We start from the raw sequence: 20,799 nt of genomic DNA on the forward strand, positions 1-20,799 counted from the left end.
TATTCCTCTGATCATCTTATAAACCTCTATCAAGTCACCCCTCATCCTTCGCCGTTCCAACGAGAAAAGGCCGAGAACTCTCAACCTATCCTCGTACGACCTACTCTCCATTCCAGGCAACATCCTGGTAAATCTTCTCTGCACCCTCTCCAAAGCTTCCACATCTTTCCTAAAGTGAGGCGACCAGAACTGCACACAGTACTCCAAATGTGGCCTAACCAAAGTCCTGTACAGCTGCAACATCACCTTACGACTCTTGAATTCAATCCCTCTGCTAATGAACGATAATACTCCATAGGCCTTCTTACAAACTCTATCCACCTGAGTGGCAACCTTCAAAGATCTATGTACATAGACCTCAAGATCTCTCTGTTCCTCCACCTGACCAAGAACCCTACCATTAACCCTGTATTCCGCATTCTTATTTGTTCTTCCAAAATGGACAACCTCACACTTGGCAGGGTTGAACTCCATCTGCCACTCCTCAGCCCAGCTCTGCATCATATCTAAGTCCCTCTGCAGCCGACAACAGCCCTCCTCACTGTCCACAACTCCACCTATCTTTGTATCATCTGCAAATTTACTGACCCACCCTTCGACTCCCTCCTCTAAGTCATTAATAAAAATTACAAACAGCAGAGGACCCAGAACTGATCCCTGCGGAACTCCACTTGTAACTGGACTCCATGCTGAATATTTACCATCTACCACCACTCTCTGATTTCGACCGGTTAGCCAGTTTTCTATCCAATTGGCCAAATTTCCCTCTATCCCATGCCTCCTGACTTTCCGCATAAGCCTACCATGGGGAACCTTATCAAATGCCTTACTAAAATCCATGTACACTACATCCACTGCTCTACCCTCATCCACATGCTTGGTCACCTCCTCGAAGAATTCAATAAGACTTGTAAGGCAAGACCTACCCTTCACAAATCCGTGCTGGCTGTCCCTAATCAAGCAGTGTCTTTCCAGATACTCGTAAATCCTATCCCTCAGTACCCTTTCCATTACTTTGCCTACCACAGAAGTAAGACTAACTGGCCTGTAATTCCCGGGGTTATCCCTATTCCCTTTTTTGAACAGGGGCACAACATTCGCTACTCTCCAGTCCCCTGGTACCACCCCAGTTGCCAGTGACATTCTTGTAAATGTGCGCAGTTTCAAGTGCTGATCCTTATGGTATCCAAAAGTAACAGCCTGTCAACCTAAAAATAATGTGTTTATTTCAGTTCTTTGTTTTTGTGTATCTTAACCAATTCTTTTAACCATACTAATGTAATGTTCTGACCTGACACAGTCCTGTTGCAACACTACACTAAAGTGAGAAATCCTGAAGTGCAGATAAAAGCAAAAACGGTGTGAATGGGCAAGAGAAAGGGTTGGGAGATGTGGAATTAGGGAATAGAGAAGCACAAAAGCAAAGCAGAAGAGTAATTCGGTGAATTAGGCAAATCCTTAGCAAATATTTGGCCAAATGTACATCAGGAGCTACAAGAACCTTTTCGTGGTACATGAACCAAAAGCATTTAAAATGACAAAGCTCAAAATGATGAAGATCGAGTTTATTAGTTTATTGGGGAATTTTCCTCCACAATTCATTTGTGCTCTTACCACCATGGAAGTAGGATGTGAAGGTTTTAAGGTTTATATATTAAGTTGTGAGAGCTCATTTATTGCAAAAGAACTCATTCTTTTTCTTCCACAAGGAAACAACATCCCAGCTGCTACTGTGCAGTCTGGGCCAAGCAGCTCATTCTGTTTTGGCTTCATGCATACAACACACAGGAATGTGTTGTGAAACAAGGTTAAACCTTAATATAAGCAATAGGGAGCCAATCAAACTGACCACAAACATGTTGGGAAATTCCAAGCATCCTTCCCACAACTTTCTGTGAAACTTAATAAAAAGAAAAATCATGGGAGCTCGCCTGAAGTTTCCCATTATCCTCTCAATGGGAGAGGCATTCTGATTTTATTTTGTAATAAGTTTGCAGTTGGAAACTTTCACACTTTAAATTTAGCACAGCTCAGAATTTCCAGTAAGTCAAAATGAATTAGTTTCTTCTGCATGAACAAAGTTATTTTGCTTCTCTCCAAAACGAATGTCGGCAAACTTGCAAAACAACTGTATGACATTTTCATTTTAGCTAATAAGGAGTATTATCGCCTAACTTTTATAAAATAATTCTATGACAAGGTTATGTACAATATTATAAAGAAAAGGCAGGCTTTGTGATTAAGTGGTCACAATGTTAGAGCAGGCACAATGGGCTTAATGACCTCCTGCCCTATAAAAATGCTGTGATTCTGTGATACCTTTCATACAACAATGGTTAAGGAAAACTCTTACATCTGAGTCAACAGATGGAGAGTTGAAGTTCCAAGCCAGACTCAAACACAAAATCTGGGCCAAAATGCACTGTCATACGAAGGTCGTGCTGCATTGTCAGAGATGCTGTTTGCTGTTTTTTGAATGATACATCAAGTAGGACATGTCTGCTCACTCCAGTTAGTTTAAAGGACCTGTGGCACTATTTTGAAGATGATCAGAGGAGTTCTCTCTGCTGTCCTGCCCAACCTTTGCCCCTCAACCTTGTTGCTATTTTTGGAACCTTGTTGTGCTTCCATGTCAATATTCCAAAAGTACGTCATCGACTATGAAGGACTTTGGCACACACTGATATGAAGGAAAAGGATATATAGATATAAATCTTTTTTTTTCTTTTTCATGCAGCATTAGGGGGAAAAAAAAGATTCTAATCACTTGCTGCTAACCTTGTTATACCAGTGAATTTATGAAGGAAACTGACTGTTGTTCAGGGTGAGCTGTCTGCAAATCCTCCACCTTAAAATCTCAGTGTCTGGTCTGAAAATGACCAGATCCAAACCATAGGATTGCTTTTGAATCCCCAACATGACTGAGATTTTGTCCTTGGTGGGACAATGCTAAGAGTTGACGTCCTCGTGGCAATTAGAGTGTCAATCACAATCACTCAAAGATTAATGTAAATTTATCAAATTTTTGCATTTTCAAAACTTGAAGGTCAGGCCAGGAACTCCAAATTTCCAATTTTTTTTTTCCTTTTATCTAAAATTAAAGTTGCAAACTTGACTACTCTTTATGATCAGCAACGCTAAAGTTCCCTCTGCTTGCATGTAGATTCATGATAAACTGAGCTGAACTCCAATGCCTATTTCTAATATGAATTACAACTTGCAGAAGATTTTCTCTGACACTTAAGGCTGTTACTAATATTTAACAGGAACTCGGCTGTACATTGCACGTCACTAAACAGTTGGCCTGTTCCACATTATTGACAACTTAACCAATAATTGTTGAGTTTTTTTCCTTTATTGAAAACAGGTGGAAGCACTTAAGTAAATTCATTCAGCTGCTTATATGATATGCCTTTGGGCTATGATGCTACATTTTCTGAGGCAAATCATGTCTCTGAAGTGCCCTAGTTTATTTGGTCTGCATTACTAGCTGATGTACAAAATTCAGACTATTGAGTAGCTGTTCTCCTCAAATCATGTGGAAGATAACATGCTGTGGAAAATAACTGTACCGCTTCCCCACGCACCATGGAAATGTTTATAACAGAAGTCAGAGTTAGTTCCTGAAGGAAGAAATACTTACCTCTTGGGAGCTGCAAGCACTAGTTTTATATTCTCGTGGGTAGGATTATTTAGTTTGTTTCCCCTTTGATAGCAAATGAAAATTGAACACTTTACTTAGAAGAAAATCTTTTTTCTAATGGTGTAGAGGTGAAGGTGGAGGCATTTACGCTGTATAATCACTCAAACAATATTTTCCACCACCTGTAATCCAGGAAGCAGATATTACAATGAATGTTCGTGACTGAAACAAATCCCTTTTGTAGTTTGCTCACGATCAGATCGATTCATTGACTTCAATTAATTGAATGAAGAATTAAAATACTTCTTCTTGTACCGACAGAAAGCTATGATTGTTCTGGATTATTGATTTCTGCCGATCTTTCGCCTGGTGATTGATGTAATATATTTTCTCATTTGCTGCAAAAATCTGAATTCATCTGTGAGTAGCCAGTTCTGAAGGGACTTGACTGGATGGGCACAAAGTTAGCTTCTTGCTAGGAAATCTGAAATCTGATTTAAGACTCTGATGAGGAGAAATCTCTTCACCCAGAGGATTGTGAATGTTTGGCATTTTATAACCCAAGGAGTTGTGAATATGTCATTGTTGAGAACATGTAAAACTGAGAGAGACAAACTTTTGGTCCCTTGGGGAATCAAGGAATATGGGGAATGAGCGGCAAAGTGGAGTTGAGTCAAAAGATTCCCCCATGGTCATATTAACTCAAGGAATACACTCTCATGAGCATATGTTCTCATGATAATCTATTAGTCTTTTTTCAAACATGTAAGTTTTAACATTAATTACTATATGTTTCAAAAATAAGATGTTAATGTGTGATTGCTGTTCAAGAATAATCTGGAAAACAAAGTGGCAAAATGTTGAATTGCTTAAAATTATACTTTTTCTATGCACCTGTAGACAAGTAAGTGGTCAGGACATTGAATCATTAGCCCTCCCGAGGAGAGACTTTGTCACCAACGTAGCCCCTTCAATAGCAGCTCTATATTTAGTCATGGAAGGGATTATAATAGTCCTGAATACAAATTTCCCTTTGCAAATGGAATGCTGGTCAGTTTCCTCCAAACACTTTGAACAAGGGCCCATAGAAATAAAACTTGAACAGTTGAAGAAATATCTCTTTTAATTTAAGCTGATTGTAGCATGACATGATGCCAACTTGCTTCTGATGTCAACTGGGTAATTTGCTCTGACCTGTGTCTACATAATTACATTCAGTTGCAACTTCTGAGTAATGTAGACTAAACAGGATCTTTTCCTTCCCACAGCAAGGATGTGAGCCTTTTAAAGAGCATATATGTCGAGCATTTATGTACATACCTTCTTCTTAAGAGTCTTTCTCCAGTCAATGTATCTTTCAGTATAATAATTTCCTACAACATTATGGAGTTAGAACTAGTTATGGGGAATTAAGTGGGAGAGTATTTTGGGAGCAGTAATCATAATACCTTTAGATTTAGCTTGGTTATGAAAAAGGACAATGAACAATCAAGCATTAACATACTTTACTGAAGGATAATGAGGTAAGCTTCATATTGTACTGCCATTTATTGAATACTCACTTACTTCTTCTTTCTTCCAAAGTGCATCACCTCACACTTATCAGCATTAAATTCTATCTGCAAGTGATCTATCCATCTGACCAACCTGTTTATATCCTCCTATAAGCTAACACCTTTCTCCTCACTGTCAAACACCCAGAAAACCTTTAGATCTTACACAAAGTTATCTGTGTAGATCACAAACAATAAAGGACCCAGCACTGATCCCAGTGGTGTGCCACTACACATGTGGCTCCAGTCACAAATCTTCAACCACCACACTCTTGTGCCCTATTATTAAGCTAATTTTGTATTCAACGTGCGAAGTTATCCTTGATCCCATGAGCTTTCATCTTCTTTATCAGTTTCCCATGTGGGATCTTGTCAAAGACCTTATTGAAATCCATGCAAATTATATTAACTTACCCTCATCCAAACACTTGATCACCTTCTCAAAAAATTCCACCAGATTTGTTAGGCTTATTCTCTTATGTGGTTGCTTTAAATACCTCTACACATTGCTATAAGATTTATTTTAAGAGCAAAATGTTTAATTGTGGTTCAATGAAATTAAATGTAGAAGTTGTGCAAACTAATAGCAAATTGAATTATACATGCAATATCAATAAGATCCCATTCTTGCCTTTTTATTATTGTTCACTGGATGTGTGTATTGTTGCCTAGTTCAACATTTGTTGCCCATCCCTTATTGCCCAGTAGAAGCACCTTCCAATGTGACAACACCCAAAGTGCTGTTAAGAAAGGTCCAAGATTTTGATCCAGTGACAGTGCAGGAATGGCAATATTGTTCCAAGTGAAGATGGTGTGATATAGAAGGGAACTTGGAGGTGACGTGCTCGTGCTTGTGTGATCACCAACCCATGATGTGCTTTTCCGTTAAAATGAAAACTTAGTTTAAAGTGTGGCAATATTTTTAGTTCAAATGTTGATTCATTATTATCCATTTTAATAATTAAAATTTGGATATTGAGAATGCTTTTGCAGCTTTGTGAAACATACATTTAAAAGTCAATCACTGCAATGGACCTGCTAACCTGCTAAAGATGTAGGATGTATTTGGATATAATGCAAGAGGAGGGACTGAATACCTTACCTTTGCTAACCTCAGGCCTGACAATTCCAAAATTGTTGGCTGTTCTAAAACTCTGCACCTGCATCCTATCTGGCACTATGTAATTAACTTAACATCCCTATCCTTTACTGACCTACATTAGATCTTGATCCCTAAATGTCTTAAATTTAAAAATATCGTCCTCTTGTTTCAATCTATTTGTGATTTGGCTCCTGTCTTTGTTTGTTACATACTCATGATTTACTGCATCTAACTCCTTTTCAAATTTTCTGTTTTTCCTACTGTGGTCTTTGTGAATCTTCCTTTTTCTATTCCTCCTCATTGGCAAACATACTATAAGCTGCTTACGTTCTGCAGTCTGGAATTCCATTTTTGCTGTTTGAGCTTAGTCTCTTTCTTAGCTTTATATTCTTAGTTAACATTGGCTATCTCAACACAGATTCCTGAATCTATATTCATAAAGCATACCAATCTTTCTTTAAAACTATCATTAAAATCTATTATTTTGACAGTGCTACCAGAGCTTCCCATCTTGAAGTCTCCTCTTTTGGCTCTGTGTCCATTTTCTTCTGAGTATGTTTCTCAAAAATATTCTGGAATGTTATTCTATTGAAAAGGCTCTGTATAAATATAAGCTATTTTATAAATATGTGCATAAAGTATGCGTTTCAGAATAAGGGAGAATATGTAGAATGCACTTAAATTTGTTTGTCATAAGACCTCATCAGACCATTTTAATATGGATCTGGGTTTCTGTGTCAGAAACTGTATTTGAAATCATTTTAATTGATTAAATTTTGCAGCTAAACCTAAGATTTTCAATCTGTGCATTCATGTGTAAAATGTTTTTTTATCAAAATGTTTGCATCTTTTGTTACTATACACAAATGCCTAAGAGGATTATAGGTTCATTCCTGGAAACGAATTGTTATGATACATGTAGAAATGTAATCTGGATTAAGCGTTTTGTGTGTTTATGTAGGAAAAGCTATTCCAAAGAAGCATGTGAAGGCTTTTGACGATTTTGGTGCAAATTATGCCTTCAGTGCAACAATGCTGCATACAATGTGGAAGCATAATTAAGTTTAACAAATATATGAGAAGACATTTTTGTTTGATGTGGGTCAGAGGGCAACTCTGATGTCCTCTCTGACATAGTACACACTCACTTGGCCAACGTATCCAAATTGCAGATAAACCAGCGAGCTGTTACTAGTATGAGCAGGGATTTGCACCATTCCTGATTATCCCAAGATTTTGAAAAATCAAATAATTTTTCAGTATCCTGTAGTGCTGTTCCCTTTTAAACTCGTACTTGTTCTGCTTTTCAGCTGATGCTGTGAAAATTAAGATTTTCAGTGCATGACACAGAATACTGACTTGTGGTAGAAATGTAAAGCTTGACTTGATCAGACAGATTAAAAATTTTACATTTTTCCAGCATTTCATTTTCTCCTTTTATGCTATAATCTTATTTGAGATTCATGCCAAGAATAATGTCCACTAGACAAGTCTGCATGATAAAGAATTACACTATGGTCCCAAATATTTGCGGCTTGAGCTTAGTCTCTTTCTTAGCTTTACATTCTTAGTTAACATTGCCTATCTCAATACAGATTCCTGAATATATATTCACAAAGCTGACTTTAAAACCTACAAACTGGCACCAAAAACAAAGACTCTTGTAACGTTTCTAAAGTTTTTACTTGCTTTGAGGATAGTTTTTGTGTGCTTTTCTTTGTGGCTGTGGATGCTCTGTTTATGTTTACAGCATTAATTGTTTGCATCGGTTCCTTCTGTTGAAGTTAATCATTTAGAATGTGTTTGACAAGGTGTCAGTAAGTATGTCGTACCTGTACTGCTGGGGTTGTGTATCAACACTAATTTGCTGTTCACTGATTTAATTGCTTCACTGTCATAACAGTTACAAAGTGATAGCTTTGAAAAAGCTTAAAGTTAATGGATAAGAGCTTATCATCAAGATTTAGTTGACAGGAATCGGATCTTTCCGTGTATAGCTACCAAGTGAATATCATAAGCATAATGTATAAAGTAAATTCAGATTAGTAATTGAAACTGAACAAAAGTCAGCCTTCAAATAAGCAGTTATCAGATATTAAAAGCCATTCATCTGCAATTGCTTTATGTCCATATTTTCCATTATTTATTCTTGTCTCCCCCGTTTTAATGGAAACTGGCAATGTGAATATGTGATGCTGTAATTTCAATATCATGCCATGGGAGACGTTACTGTTATGGTAGTAGTTCATCATTACTTGGTTAGTGTAGCCTCTGAAGACTTCTCTCTGATTAAATATAACTGCTTCATCTGGCATTAATTTGTCTTATGTCCTCTCTCAAAATCAGTATGCATTTGCCGACTGATTGTTGAATAATGGCATGTATGGGCTCAAACCTTTACTGATTGTATGTGGCTTGCTCCTATCAGCACAGGAAGTAATTATATAATGTGTTCATGGCATGGTACAGCATCCAGTCTCAATAATGTGTACAGAAATTGAGAGGTTTATGTCAGATTATTTCACAATGCCCTTTGATAGTGTATATTTTTGCCTCTTAATCAAACTGCAAGTGACCAAGGAGAGGGAAAAACCTGCTTAAATGACACCTCCCTGTCTCTGTCAATTATTCATTGCCATCATTATCTTTGGAGATGTTACAGCTAGCCCATCAAATGGCTTGAGTCACTTTATGGTAACAATTACAATCCATGAAGAAACAGAGGGAAGAAAGCCCTTGGTAAAAATTCATATTACTTACTGATAGAGAACCGATTTGGATGTTTTTTGGCCTTTGCAAATATTCAGTAAGATGTTAACTAATTCAATGAGATAAATGAAACAAACAGCCTGGAATTCATAGGTGTATGGAGATCTAGAGGTGTTGAAATACATTAATTTAAAGTTAATTACATTGCTAACCTTACTCAAGTCTATTTGCAGCCTTCATATTTTGTACAGACTGAAGCCCTCTGAGAAATTGTTGTAAATGAACTGATGGATTTGCACAGACTTCAAAATGTGAAAGACATTCCTCTGAGCTTGGTAGCAAATTGTACTTTTCACAGTATGCTACTTAATGCACAATAAATTACTGGTTAGATTTCAAGAATTAGAATTCCATATGGATAGATGCACTTTTACAGACTAGGTTTCTATTTACTTTTTTAAAAGGGCATTGTCTCAGATGAATGATTTATCAATAGGATTAATATAACAGAAAACCTGAGGCTTTTTCTCTGTGTGGGTTACAGTGAGTGCTTATAATAACCTGAACTAACGCATTAGAAACCTGTCAAAGCTGTTTGTTTAATTGTAAATTATGCTTGAGGAGCGAGTGTTTCTGATCGGCATCAACAAAATGCTCACGCCAGATATACAGAGATACCTAAGGCATTGCAGCACAGATGGGAAGACATTAATTTCAATAACACTCTGTGCTGTGGGACATCTGTAGAAAGTAGAGTGGCCTTTTTGCAATATATTCAAATCGTCACAAATTCAGTTTTGAATTTTTAAGAAAATTTTATTGTCTGATATTAAAATCTGGAAACTGGGAAATAATCTTCTTGGGCATTATTAAACCAAATCTTGCTCTCTGACATTTTTTAACTTCAGATGTAATCTGTCAAAAATGAAATTGTCTGAAATTTCTACAGAGATTGTTCAAGTCTTTTCGCTGTCACTCTGGATGAAGATTGATAAAATCTTTTACTGTATTTGTGGAGGGAGATTGGGAGGACCTCACTGAAATTTCAGAATATTACATTTAATTTGGATGCACTCATTCTGCATTCTTTGAGATGCTGCCTTTTTCCTGAGATATGATGTCACCCTCATGTGCCTCGTCACTGTCTGACCCTAGATGGTGAATTATTAAGTTTTAGATTAGATTAGATTCCCTACAGAATGGAAACAGGCCCTTAGGCCCAACAAGTCCACACCGACTCTTTGAAGAATGAACCACCCAGACCCATTCTCCCACGCGATATTTACCCCTAACTTGTCAATTTAGCATGGCCAATTCACCTGAGCTACACATCTTTGGATTGTGGGAGGAAACTGAGCACCCGGAGGAAACCCACGTAGACACTGGGAGAATGTGCAAACTCCACACAGACAGTACCCGAGGCAGGAAATGAATCTGGGTCCCTGGTGCTGTGAGGCAGCAGTGCTAACCACTGAGCCACTGTGCCGCCCCAGTGTTTTAGGAGAGCATCAAGAATGAGGTCATGTTGCGCCACTGAAAGATTATCTCAATCCTGCCCTATAAATTTTACATGTACACATTGCCAGCAACAATGTGCAATATATGGCATCTCCATTTTTTTAAAGTGAATCTTCCAATCATTGAGTATGAAGTACTGGAAGATAAAGAATCTCACTAAATACCAAATTTTAGCCATCCCTATATTAGAATTCAATGAGTACAGTATCAATGTAGTTTCCATGTCGGCTGGGAAAGAAAGAGTTTAGAATGGGTTATAATTGAGCAGAAAATGTGTTACTAGAACTAGTTTTGGAATTGCTTTGTTGTAAGTCTCAGAATGGATCTACAAATTGTTCCTTCATCTCAAGTTTTTAGTGACTAAGGTAGTCGGACAAAATAGAGAAGTGAGGCTACAAACTTAAATCAAATCTTTAAACGTTATCTTTAGACTTGCCTCTTCTAATGCACACCTAGCAGGACCCCTCTCCATTACCTTAATTTGAAACTTGGCAAAACTCTGCTAATAGGACTTGTTCCAAGTCCTATTCACACATCACCTCTTTGCTTGCTGATTTATAGGGCTCCCGCTTGATTTTAAAATGTCCACTCATGCTTTGAAAACCACCAGCTGTTTGGGATGTGTGTAATCCTGAATTCTGGCTTCCTGTACTTCTTGGATTTTCTTTTTTCCACTATTGGAGGGCATGCATTTGGCTTTCTGAACCCTAAGCTTCAGCATTCTTTCCTTAAATCTCTTCGCTACACAATCTCTCCCTTTTCCTTTAAGGAATACCTTTAAACACTACCCCTTTGACCAAGTTTTTGTACACTATTTAGTTTGATAATTGCTCCAAAAATACATCTTGGGACTTTTACTAAGTTAACTGCGTTATACACATGCAAGTTTTTTTCTTGTTTTGTTCCATATTCCTTGCTTTCTGACATTCTCTTAAAACATAAAGGCCTCAACTACATTGCAAAGCACCATCTTAGAATGCTGTATAAGGTGGATTTTAGACTGTTGTGGAACCTTACCCTCTGGTGACATATCTTTGAAATTCAGATGTTTTGTTACAAATGATTTGCAGTCACTAATGGTTGGAAAGTCATGCATGGTGCATTCCTAATTTCCAATATGTAGTTACAGTGCTGATGCTCCCCGTTGATGCTACATATGCTACAAAGTTGGAAACTTAGCCCTTTATGGAAGAGATCATTTTTATTGATACAAAAAAAGACCAATTTTCTTTTTTTTAATTTAAGGTAATCCTAGTCAGCTCATCAATGAATGATCGTGACCAGAGTCTCTTCGTGAGCACAGATGAGGGAGCCAACTTTCAAAAACAGCAGATTTTCTTCTCTCTCGAGACACTGGTTTTTCACCCCAAAGAGGAGGATAAGTTACTTGTGTACAGCAAGGAAGGCTGGGTAAGTGTGCACGTACAATAAATAATTTGTGCTGTCGTGCAAAAACAATGCGAACTCTTACTGGGGTTGCAAACCATCTGGGGTTGACACTGTTGCCAACATTTAAAAAAAATCTAGCTTTCTTTAAACACTTTTGTTTATTGGCTATAAAATACTGAGAATGAGGAAAATAGTTGTTTGGTAGTCAAGAAGTATCCAATTGGGAAATGAGAGTCTATTTCCACTTGGCGCAAGAAGATAATCTGTGAGGATGGTGACCAGTGGTGGGAAGCTGACGGTTAGGTAACCAAAGCAAAAGGTTATGTGATGAAACCCAGAAATGTGTTCAACCAGAGTTGACAAACATAACTAGAACTGGGAACTCAATTTGAATTTAGAAAAGTGACAAATTTTCTCCACTACATAACCAGAAGGTACTATAGCCTTTTGAGTCCCACTGCTGCATGGGATCTTAATATTTTTGCACTCCTGTTGCGTTTGAAACTAACTCACAGGGACACTGGTTTGTATGTTGTGAAGTTATAGCCTAGTTCCAGCAAAGTTGACAGCCTTTTCTGCAAATTCTGCGTAATTATTGTCACTCGAGACAGCTTCTGTAGCAGCAGGTATCATAGGTTCATTTTGTACCAAAGACAAATGTGTTTACTTTCATTTCTCTTTAAGCTGTAAACAAACATCATTTTCTCAGTAGCAGATGTCATTGAGATTTGATGACATAGTCACGTCTTTGCACATTCTTCTCTTCACAGCAACACTTCTATTTTTCCTTTAAGCACTGGATAAAGCTTGTCACAGTGTGCATTATAGAAACCTGAGTTGCCTGTTACTAATCCAGCAAAACACTCCAACACATTTCTCATAGTGATCATCAAAGCCCATCGTTTTGTGTGTGTGTGTGTGTGTGTTTGTGAGAGATAGGTTGATGCTAAAAGAGGAAGGAGAATGAGGATGGGGTTGTAGGAGAAGCCTTTTGACCCAAAGAGTTCAGGGAATGACTTTCTTTTTTGAACTGCCATGAGAAAGAGTGTTTGAGATATTTGCAGTTCAGTAGAAGCTTCTCGGAGAAATCTACCAACTGCTGAAGCCATGACTTCAGTCTCAATGGAGGGCAAATTCAGCACTGCCAATGATTTTGAAGGTTATTTAAAGGTTGTTTGTAGCTATTTAAATTTGCTTCTTCCATGTTTCTAGTGACATTAGCAATTTGTCACAGGTTGCCATTCACCATTGGGTAAGGAAAACCATGAGGCTATCTATTCAGGCAGACCTAAACTAATGTTATTTTCCCTTGCCAGAGAGAAGTAGAAAGAAGAAGCTTCCAATTTCGTGGGGGTTTCCAGCTCACCCAGTTGCAGGGTTCCATTAACTGCCTGCACATGACAACTCTTCCATGTATCAGGGCCAAATGAGATTTTACTCACTCAAGCACCAGCTGATGTGAAACCCAGAGACAGAAAATCATAGGGCCACTGCCTGGCATTCTAGCAGCAGTCATGACAATACCTTCAATATGTAAAAGTACATTTGGTGATCTGCATTTTAACCACATGACAAACCAAAGGCAACAAGGGCTATTCTGTGATAATATCATTTGCAACACACAAGTGGCCACAAAACGCATACAATGAAACCCATGCCATCAGAAAAAGAATGATAACTGAAACAACTGCACAAAAGCCAGTATCCAGCCACCAAGTCATCCTTTATTTACTAGTGCACAGTACACCGGCTGTAGACAGGCAGCTTCGAGTAAGTTCCCTGAACTGAGGAGATTTTAAATCCCTTGTTTTTTTTGTTTTGTTTTGTCTTTTTTCTCAACTAAGGAGATTCTAATTTCCTGGTTATATTTTTTTCCTTCTACTAGTTTAATTCCTTGTTTATTTTTTTTGCCCCTGTTTACATTGGTTTGCCAGGGCTTTCCTGATTGGCTAATGTTAACAATGCCAATCAAGGATCTCTAAGTCAACAAGATCCACCTGGTTCCCATCACTACAATAATTAATTGGTATGCTAAAGCAATGATTCCAATGGTTGGAAGCCTGCATTACTCAGTTGAGTGGATTCCATTATTCAAGGTGATATGCTGTATAATCTTCCCATTGTGAGGGGACAGTCCTTGTCAGTAACTGTAAAGTGAAATGCTGAAGCACAGGAGTACAAGGAGCAGAGAAGGAGGTGGCAACCTAAACAGACATTTTCCACCTGAGCCGTATATGAAGAATGCAGTTGAGTGTAATGCTGCTAATTGTAACTAAATTTTCTATTCACCCACAATCTCTTTCTCCTTGTCTTCCCTCAGTCAATGACCATCACATCATTCTGTTAGTCACAATGCAAAAATAAAAGACACTACAAAAAAAATTCTGAACCAAATTTGTAAATGAGGTTGTCCCATTTTGCATGCAGCATTCAATTGTCAACCTTATGCTTTCCATTACAGCTTGTCTTCCATCAGCCTCAGCCTATTTTCAGTGCCCTCACATGCAGATATATTCATAAAGACTACATCTTCATTTTCATGTTTTTTTAAAATTACTAACTCTCTTATTAGATGTTGCAATTGTGTCATAGCATTATCTTTTGTATTGTGATTTGGAGATGCCGAAGATCACCTGATGAAGGAGCGTCGCTCCGAAAGCTAGTGTGCTTCCAATTAAACCTGTTGGACTATAACCTGGTGTTGTGTGATTTTTAACTTTTGTATTGTGTGGAACTTATTTTTGGCTTTAACAAAAACTGAAATTGCTGGAGAAACTCAGCAGGTCTGGCAACATCTGTGGAGAGACAATCAGAGTTGATGTTTCGAGTCCTGTGATCCTTCATCAGAACTGAAAATAGCTGGGGAAGAGTGGTACTTAGGCTGATGACTGGATGGAGTGGGGATGTGAATAGAGAGAGAAAGAGAAAGACTGAAAAAGGGATAGGCAAAACCAAGAGAACATGTTTAGGCTTTCCTTCTTTGGAAAGATCTTTGTGATTAAAAATGTTAGGAAGTTTATACTCATGGGTTGCATGTCTCTGATAGTCAGGGATCCATGATTGGCGGGTTCTACTACAGCAATCTAGGTAAAGATGTGATCTCTTTTGCTCTTTCAATCTCAAAAGTGTATGTCGTACTCCTGAGGTAATACCTCCACACATTGCAATCGATGGTCTGTACTTCTCACTGCTAGTGGCCAACATGGCACATAGAAAGGGACTCCTTCAGGGAGTTCTTGAAATGTTTGCATGGGTTCACTCTGATCTGTAAGCAATGTGACCTGGGGCAGGTGACTGCCGTACATGCAGGCAGGGTCCGCACCGATGGAAGTGCTCTAAAAGATGTGCATGGCACTGTTACAGGACCCATGACTTCCATCAATCCAGAAGAATATGTAACCTCCCTCCTGAAGGACTTCAATTGCTTGTTGCAACATTTTTATTTCTCTATCTCAAGAAAATGGTGAATAATTAGAACACCTCTCTGCTTCATGCCATTGGAGCTACAAAAGGGATTCACAAGATTGCTGTTACATTTCACTTGCCCGTTCTGTTAGTTTTAATGAAATTGTTTCATCATGGCCAGGAACCTAGGTTTAAATCCAAATTTCTCAAGGATTGTCCAAAGATCATCTCAGCTTTCAATATCGAATACCTTGGCTAAGGTCTGTGGAAATGATGTACAGGCCTTTGTTTTGCTCCCAACAGTTTTCCTATATTTGGATTGGTAAAAGGACCACATCTAATTCTGCACTGGCTCTTTGGAACTTTGTCTTCCAAAATCATCCAAGGCTATTCAGAACTGTTTTGCTAGGATCTTCCAGCCAACAGAAAGTAAGTTAATTCTATTGTAGTCGAAATAGTCTGACTTTTCTCCTTTGTTTTTCTATGAGGCAATGATAACAGGCCATGAAAACAGTTTGGAGCTTGGTATGTATGGCAGGGCTACTATGCTTCAAAATTTTGTTTGGAATGCCATCGACACAGGAGCTTTGTTACTCTTCACCAGGATGTTGTGGTCTCTACTTCCTCCAGAGTTGCGCTGTCGGCAGTTCTTTTTGACATGTTGTTGTTTGAAGTGGTTGGTTGCAGGATCATGCACTGTGCACTTAGCACTGATGGGTAGCTCACAGTGTTCCAACCACAAGTCGCAGACTAACTCCTGATCTGGCATTTTTTATTTGGTGTTTTGAATCATATAGAGATTTTAGAGTTTTATAGAAGGTTGTTGTTCACCAGTACAGATGAGATTTTTCCTCAAGTTATTTTGAAGGTTTGTCAGTTTAAGTTGATGATTGGTGCATGCTTGATGGTATTCCTTATCTCTTTCTTTGCCTGAGCTAAATGACACTGATGTACTGAAATTTTTATTCCCAGCAGATCTTGGATTTCCCTGTCATTTCCATCAAACCATGCCTACCTTTTCTTAGGGCTGGATCCAGTGACCTCTGGAAGAATCCAGTTCTTTAGTTGTGTTACTGGAGTCCATCTGAACTGGAATCATGAGGATATCCTGATTCGATCTGTAAGGTTGCTTGGTTTCTTTAGCAAGCTAAGCTAGCTCAATACTACAGACCGTGGACACATTTTACCAATATCTTCTCTGTCTTTTGAGGAGTAGCAAGAGTGGGAAAGAGGGAACCTGTGATTGGAGAAGGGGGAGCAATGAGCATGGGAGAGACAGAAGCTGTGATTGATCTGTTTGTCTGTCTCACTGTTTCTGTCTCTTTCCTTCACTTTACAGGGTTGGCCTTTCTCTGATTGGCCAATGTGATTGACTTTTTTCAGGGTAAATCTGGGAGATATTGGGAATGGATTATGTAATGGGATTGACCGCCTCACTATGCTGGAAAGAATGCTATCCCACTTTTGTGTGAAGCCCCGTGGTGCTGGATTCCTGCACACTTCATATCAATTGCAATCTTTTTGCCAGCATCGTAATGAGCCAAATATTTTGTTGGCCTTCTTTGTTACCATTCTTCTATAACCTGGTCCATCAACGTCCTCACCTTCTCACTTTCCTTGCTATAGAAACATTTTTTTATTCATTCATGGAATGTGAGCTTCATAGCAAACAAATTGTAGTTTTGCTATTGAGAAGGTAATGATGAACCTTTGCTGTCCATCTGATATAAGTATATCGACAGTGCTGTTAGAGAGGGAGTTTCAAGATTTTGACCCAGTGACAATGAAGGAATAATGATACATTTGCAAGTCAGGATGGTATGTGATTTGGAGAGGAGTTGGCATGTGTGTTTTCATACAGCTAATGACCTTGTTGTATTAGATGATAGAGGTTGCAGGTTTGGAAGATAGTGTTGTAGGTGTCTTGGTGAGTTGCTGTAGTGCATCTTGTAGTTGGTGTGTGCTATGCACTAGTGCTGGAGCAGGTCAATGTTTAAGGTGTTTGATGGGCTGCCAATCAAGCTTGTAGTTTTGTCCTGGATAGTGTTTAATTCCTTGGGTGTTTTGTTATAGCTGCATCCACCTAGACAACTGGTGAGTATTCCATCACACTCCTGACTACTCAGACCCCTTGGCATCATAGTAGCCCACAAACCCACCAACACATTAAAACAGCAGCTAATGAACTTGAAAGACTCTATACAGACAACAAGCAAAACAAATGTCATTTACAAAATACCGTGCAAGGACTATAGCAAACACTACATTGGACAAACAGGCAGAAACCTAGCCACCAGGATACATGAACATCAACTAGCCACAAAAAGACATGACCCTCTCTCACTAGTATCCTCACATATGGATGAGGAAGGACACCACTTCAATTGGGACAATACATCCATCCTAGGACAAGCCAAACAAAGACACGCACAAGAATTCCTAGAAGCATGGCATTCCAACCAGAACACTATCAACAAACACCTCGAGTTAGACCCCATCTACCACTCCCTGAAAAAAAGAACAGGAAGCGACTTCACCACAGGAAATTACATCACTAACCCAAAGAAACCCAAACATATATATAGAAAGCAGTGCTTTGCCCACTGAAGATGTTACCTAGTAGGGTGACAAAACGTCTGGAAATGAACCTTCCAGCACAGCGAGCAAACCTATATCCATAACCTCAACCTGAGCTACAAACCCCTGACTTGCACATTCTAGTTGGTCGAAAGGTTCACGGGAGTTGGGAAGTGAATCATTTCCACTGAATTCCTGGTCTCTGATCTTTATTTTTAGGCACATCACTTGTATGGCTGATCCAGTTAGTGTCTAGAATATTGATGGTGGGTTATTTGACAATTATATTACTATTGGATGTCCAGAATATTCAATATGTGAGCATGGACTGTTTCATTCTCTAAGAAGTTGCAATTAAAACTGAAGACTTTATAAACTGCCCCGTTTCTGGCCTCATGATGAAGAATGCTTATTTAAGCAACTAAAAATGGCTCAGACTGGAACACTACCCTGAGGAATGCCTGTGTCTGAAATGTTTGGCCTCCAACAATCCATAGCCTTTTCCTTTGTGCTGGATATAACTCCCATCAAAGGAAAGATTCTCACCTCACCTTGTCTTAGCAACCCAATTTCTCCTCTTCATTATGTTTTCCTGTTTGGCTGACATTTTTTTAATTTATCATTCATAGCTCACTTTTCCAGTATTAAAAACAAATGGAAAAAATACATTTGAAGCTTGCCATCTTTCTTGTTCTTCACCATGTTCTTTTTTTGGAAGGAAGCAAACTAATAAACAAAAACTATTACTGCCAAAATCAGGCCTGCAAATCAGTCTTGTCTGAAGCAACCACTTGATATTGAAAGTACCAACATTCATTTGTGCTATTTAAAGATTTAAGTTACCAGATGCTATCAGAGGATGAAGAAACACCATCGAGAATGTATTTTTTTAAACCTAAAGTGGGAATGCTAATTCTGTGAAGGTAATTCTGGGTGATTCACTAAAACCGTGCATCCAATGAGGATTGTACTCAGGGAAATAGTGTGCGCATTTCGGTCATTTCCTCCAGGTACGTTCCCATGCATTCAGGATCACAGAATAAGCCCAAATTTACTACCATTTGTACTATTCACCATCTGAGTTGAACTTTGTCATTGATACTGTGGAATATGGCGAATGTGACACCAGTGATAATGCCAGCTGCTTTTCCTCATCTGATAAAGAAGCTTTCAGTCTTTTCTTTGGAAGGCTCTGTGTTGACAAGCATATAGACTAAAGTATGATGACAAAGAGGAGTTCTCAGGTGTCAAAGGACATATTAGTGTCATTTATCAATAAGTAATCTACAGTACTAACTTGTATTATTGTGCAGCTGTTCTGTTGAAACCAGATAATATAAGCATTTTTCTTTTTCTCTAGTTATATTTTTCTACTGATCTTGGCAAGAATTGGGAGTTACTGCAGGAACGAGTAACAAAGGAGCGATTTTATTGGTGAGATTTGCATTATTTATTTGGAGATATAATTTCCACCATTGTTGTGTGAAAAAATTGTTCTGAAACATAGCACCCTATACGGTGTATCCAAGCAGTCTAATGAAAGCAATTGTTTCTTTGTACCTGAAATCTTGAAATTTTATTTCAGTGTAGGCTTTGCCAGCAAGTTTCGTAATTGATAATGAATACTCTAAACTGAAATTTAACCTGGACTTCAAAGCAAGAGATGCAAAAGCATTTTTGCTTAAGTCACAGGGTTCAGTCATAGAAGTCTACTATCTTGTTGTTGGTGATTGTGCTGACTGGTGGAATGAAACAATGGCCAAATGGCCTGGTTTCACAAGTTTATTGGCTGTGAAAATCTATGCATTTTCTTTGGTAATATTACAGTAATTTGGGAAGTGTGGCAGGTTGGATTGAATTGAATTTATTGTCACGTGTACCAAGGCACATGAAAAGCTTTGTCTTGCGAGCAACACAGGGAGATCATATAGTTAAGTAGCAAAGGTAAGTAAATAATAGGTAAACAACAGCAAAAACAAAAACACAGGTATAGGCGAATGTTAAGAGTTTAAGTTTTTTCAGTACTTGAACAACAGTAGGGTAGAAACTGTTTCGAAACCAGGTGGTGCATGTGTTCAAGCTTCTGTAGCTTCTCCCCAATGGTAGAGGTTGTAGAAAAACATTGCCGGGATGGAATGGATAATGAAGTGAAGTAGGCCAGGATCCAGTTATGAACTCTGCATCCAGTTTCCACTTTCTTGTCTGGGTCCTCCCAAAATATCAAAGAAAGTTTACAACATGAAAGGGCTAGGAGATAGTGAGAACTGCAGATGCTAGAGATCAGAATAGTGAGTCTTTTCCAGTGCTCCACTCTCGAACATGAAGGAGCCCCCATGAAAGAAGGTCCTTTGCAAATCCTAGGCCAATGTTAATGTAAACAGTTTGTGATTAGGTGAAGGAGATTTACCAGATATGCAAGGGCCACATTTTGGCCACATAAGGATTAAGAACTATCATAGGTCCTTGAAGAAGTATTGTGAAAAAATGTTTTGTTCTGAGATATGTCATGATTTAAATGTCAAATTATAGACAACGTGCGTAGTTCCCAGTCTGTTTCACACTGAAACTGACACTGCACACTCCTCCCAGTCTGTTTCACATGATACTGACACTGCACATTCCTCCCAGTCTGTTACGGAGTGATACTGACACTGCACACTCCTCCCAGTCTGTTACACGGTGATACTGACACTGCACACACCTCCCAGTCTGTAACACGGTGATACTGACACTGCACACATCTCCCAGTCTGTTACATTGTGATACTGACACTGCATATTCCTCCCAGTCTGTTTCACTGTGATACTGACACTGCACACACTTCCCAGTCTGTTACATGGTGATACTGACACTGCACACTCCTCCCAGTCTGTTACATGGTGATACTGACACTGCACACTCCT

General features: G+C 38.6%; 1 protein-coding gene across 4 annotated transcripts in view; it reads left to right on the plus strand.

Annotated features, from left to right (window-relative positions):
• sorcs2 (sortilin-related VPS10 domain containing receptor 2) overlaps nucleotides 1–20,799 on the plus strand; it is a 668,617-nt gene that overhangs the window by 479,557 nt on the left and 168,261 nt on the right. For all 4 annotated transcript variants that reach the window (XM_072576855.1, XM_072576671.1, XM_072576763.1 and 1 more), the window contains 2 exons: nucleotides 11,771–11,935; nucleotides 19,257–19,330. In XM_072576855.1, the coding sequence (XP_072432956.1) occupies nucleotides 11,771–11,935; nucleotides 19,257–19,330 (239 nt within the window). The remainder of the gene's footprint in view (nucleotides 1–11,770; nucleotides 11,936–19,256; nucleotides 19,331–20,799) is intronic.

Source organism: Chiloscyllium punctatum, chromosome 1, assembly GCF_047496795.1.
Source record: "Chiloscyllium punctatum isolate Juve2018m chromosome 1, sChiPun1.3, whole genome shotgun sequence".
Lineage (NCBI taxonomy): Eukaryota > Metazoa > Chordata > Chondrichthyes > Orectolobiformes > Hemiscylliidae > Chiloscyllium > Chiloscyllium punctatum.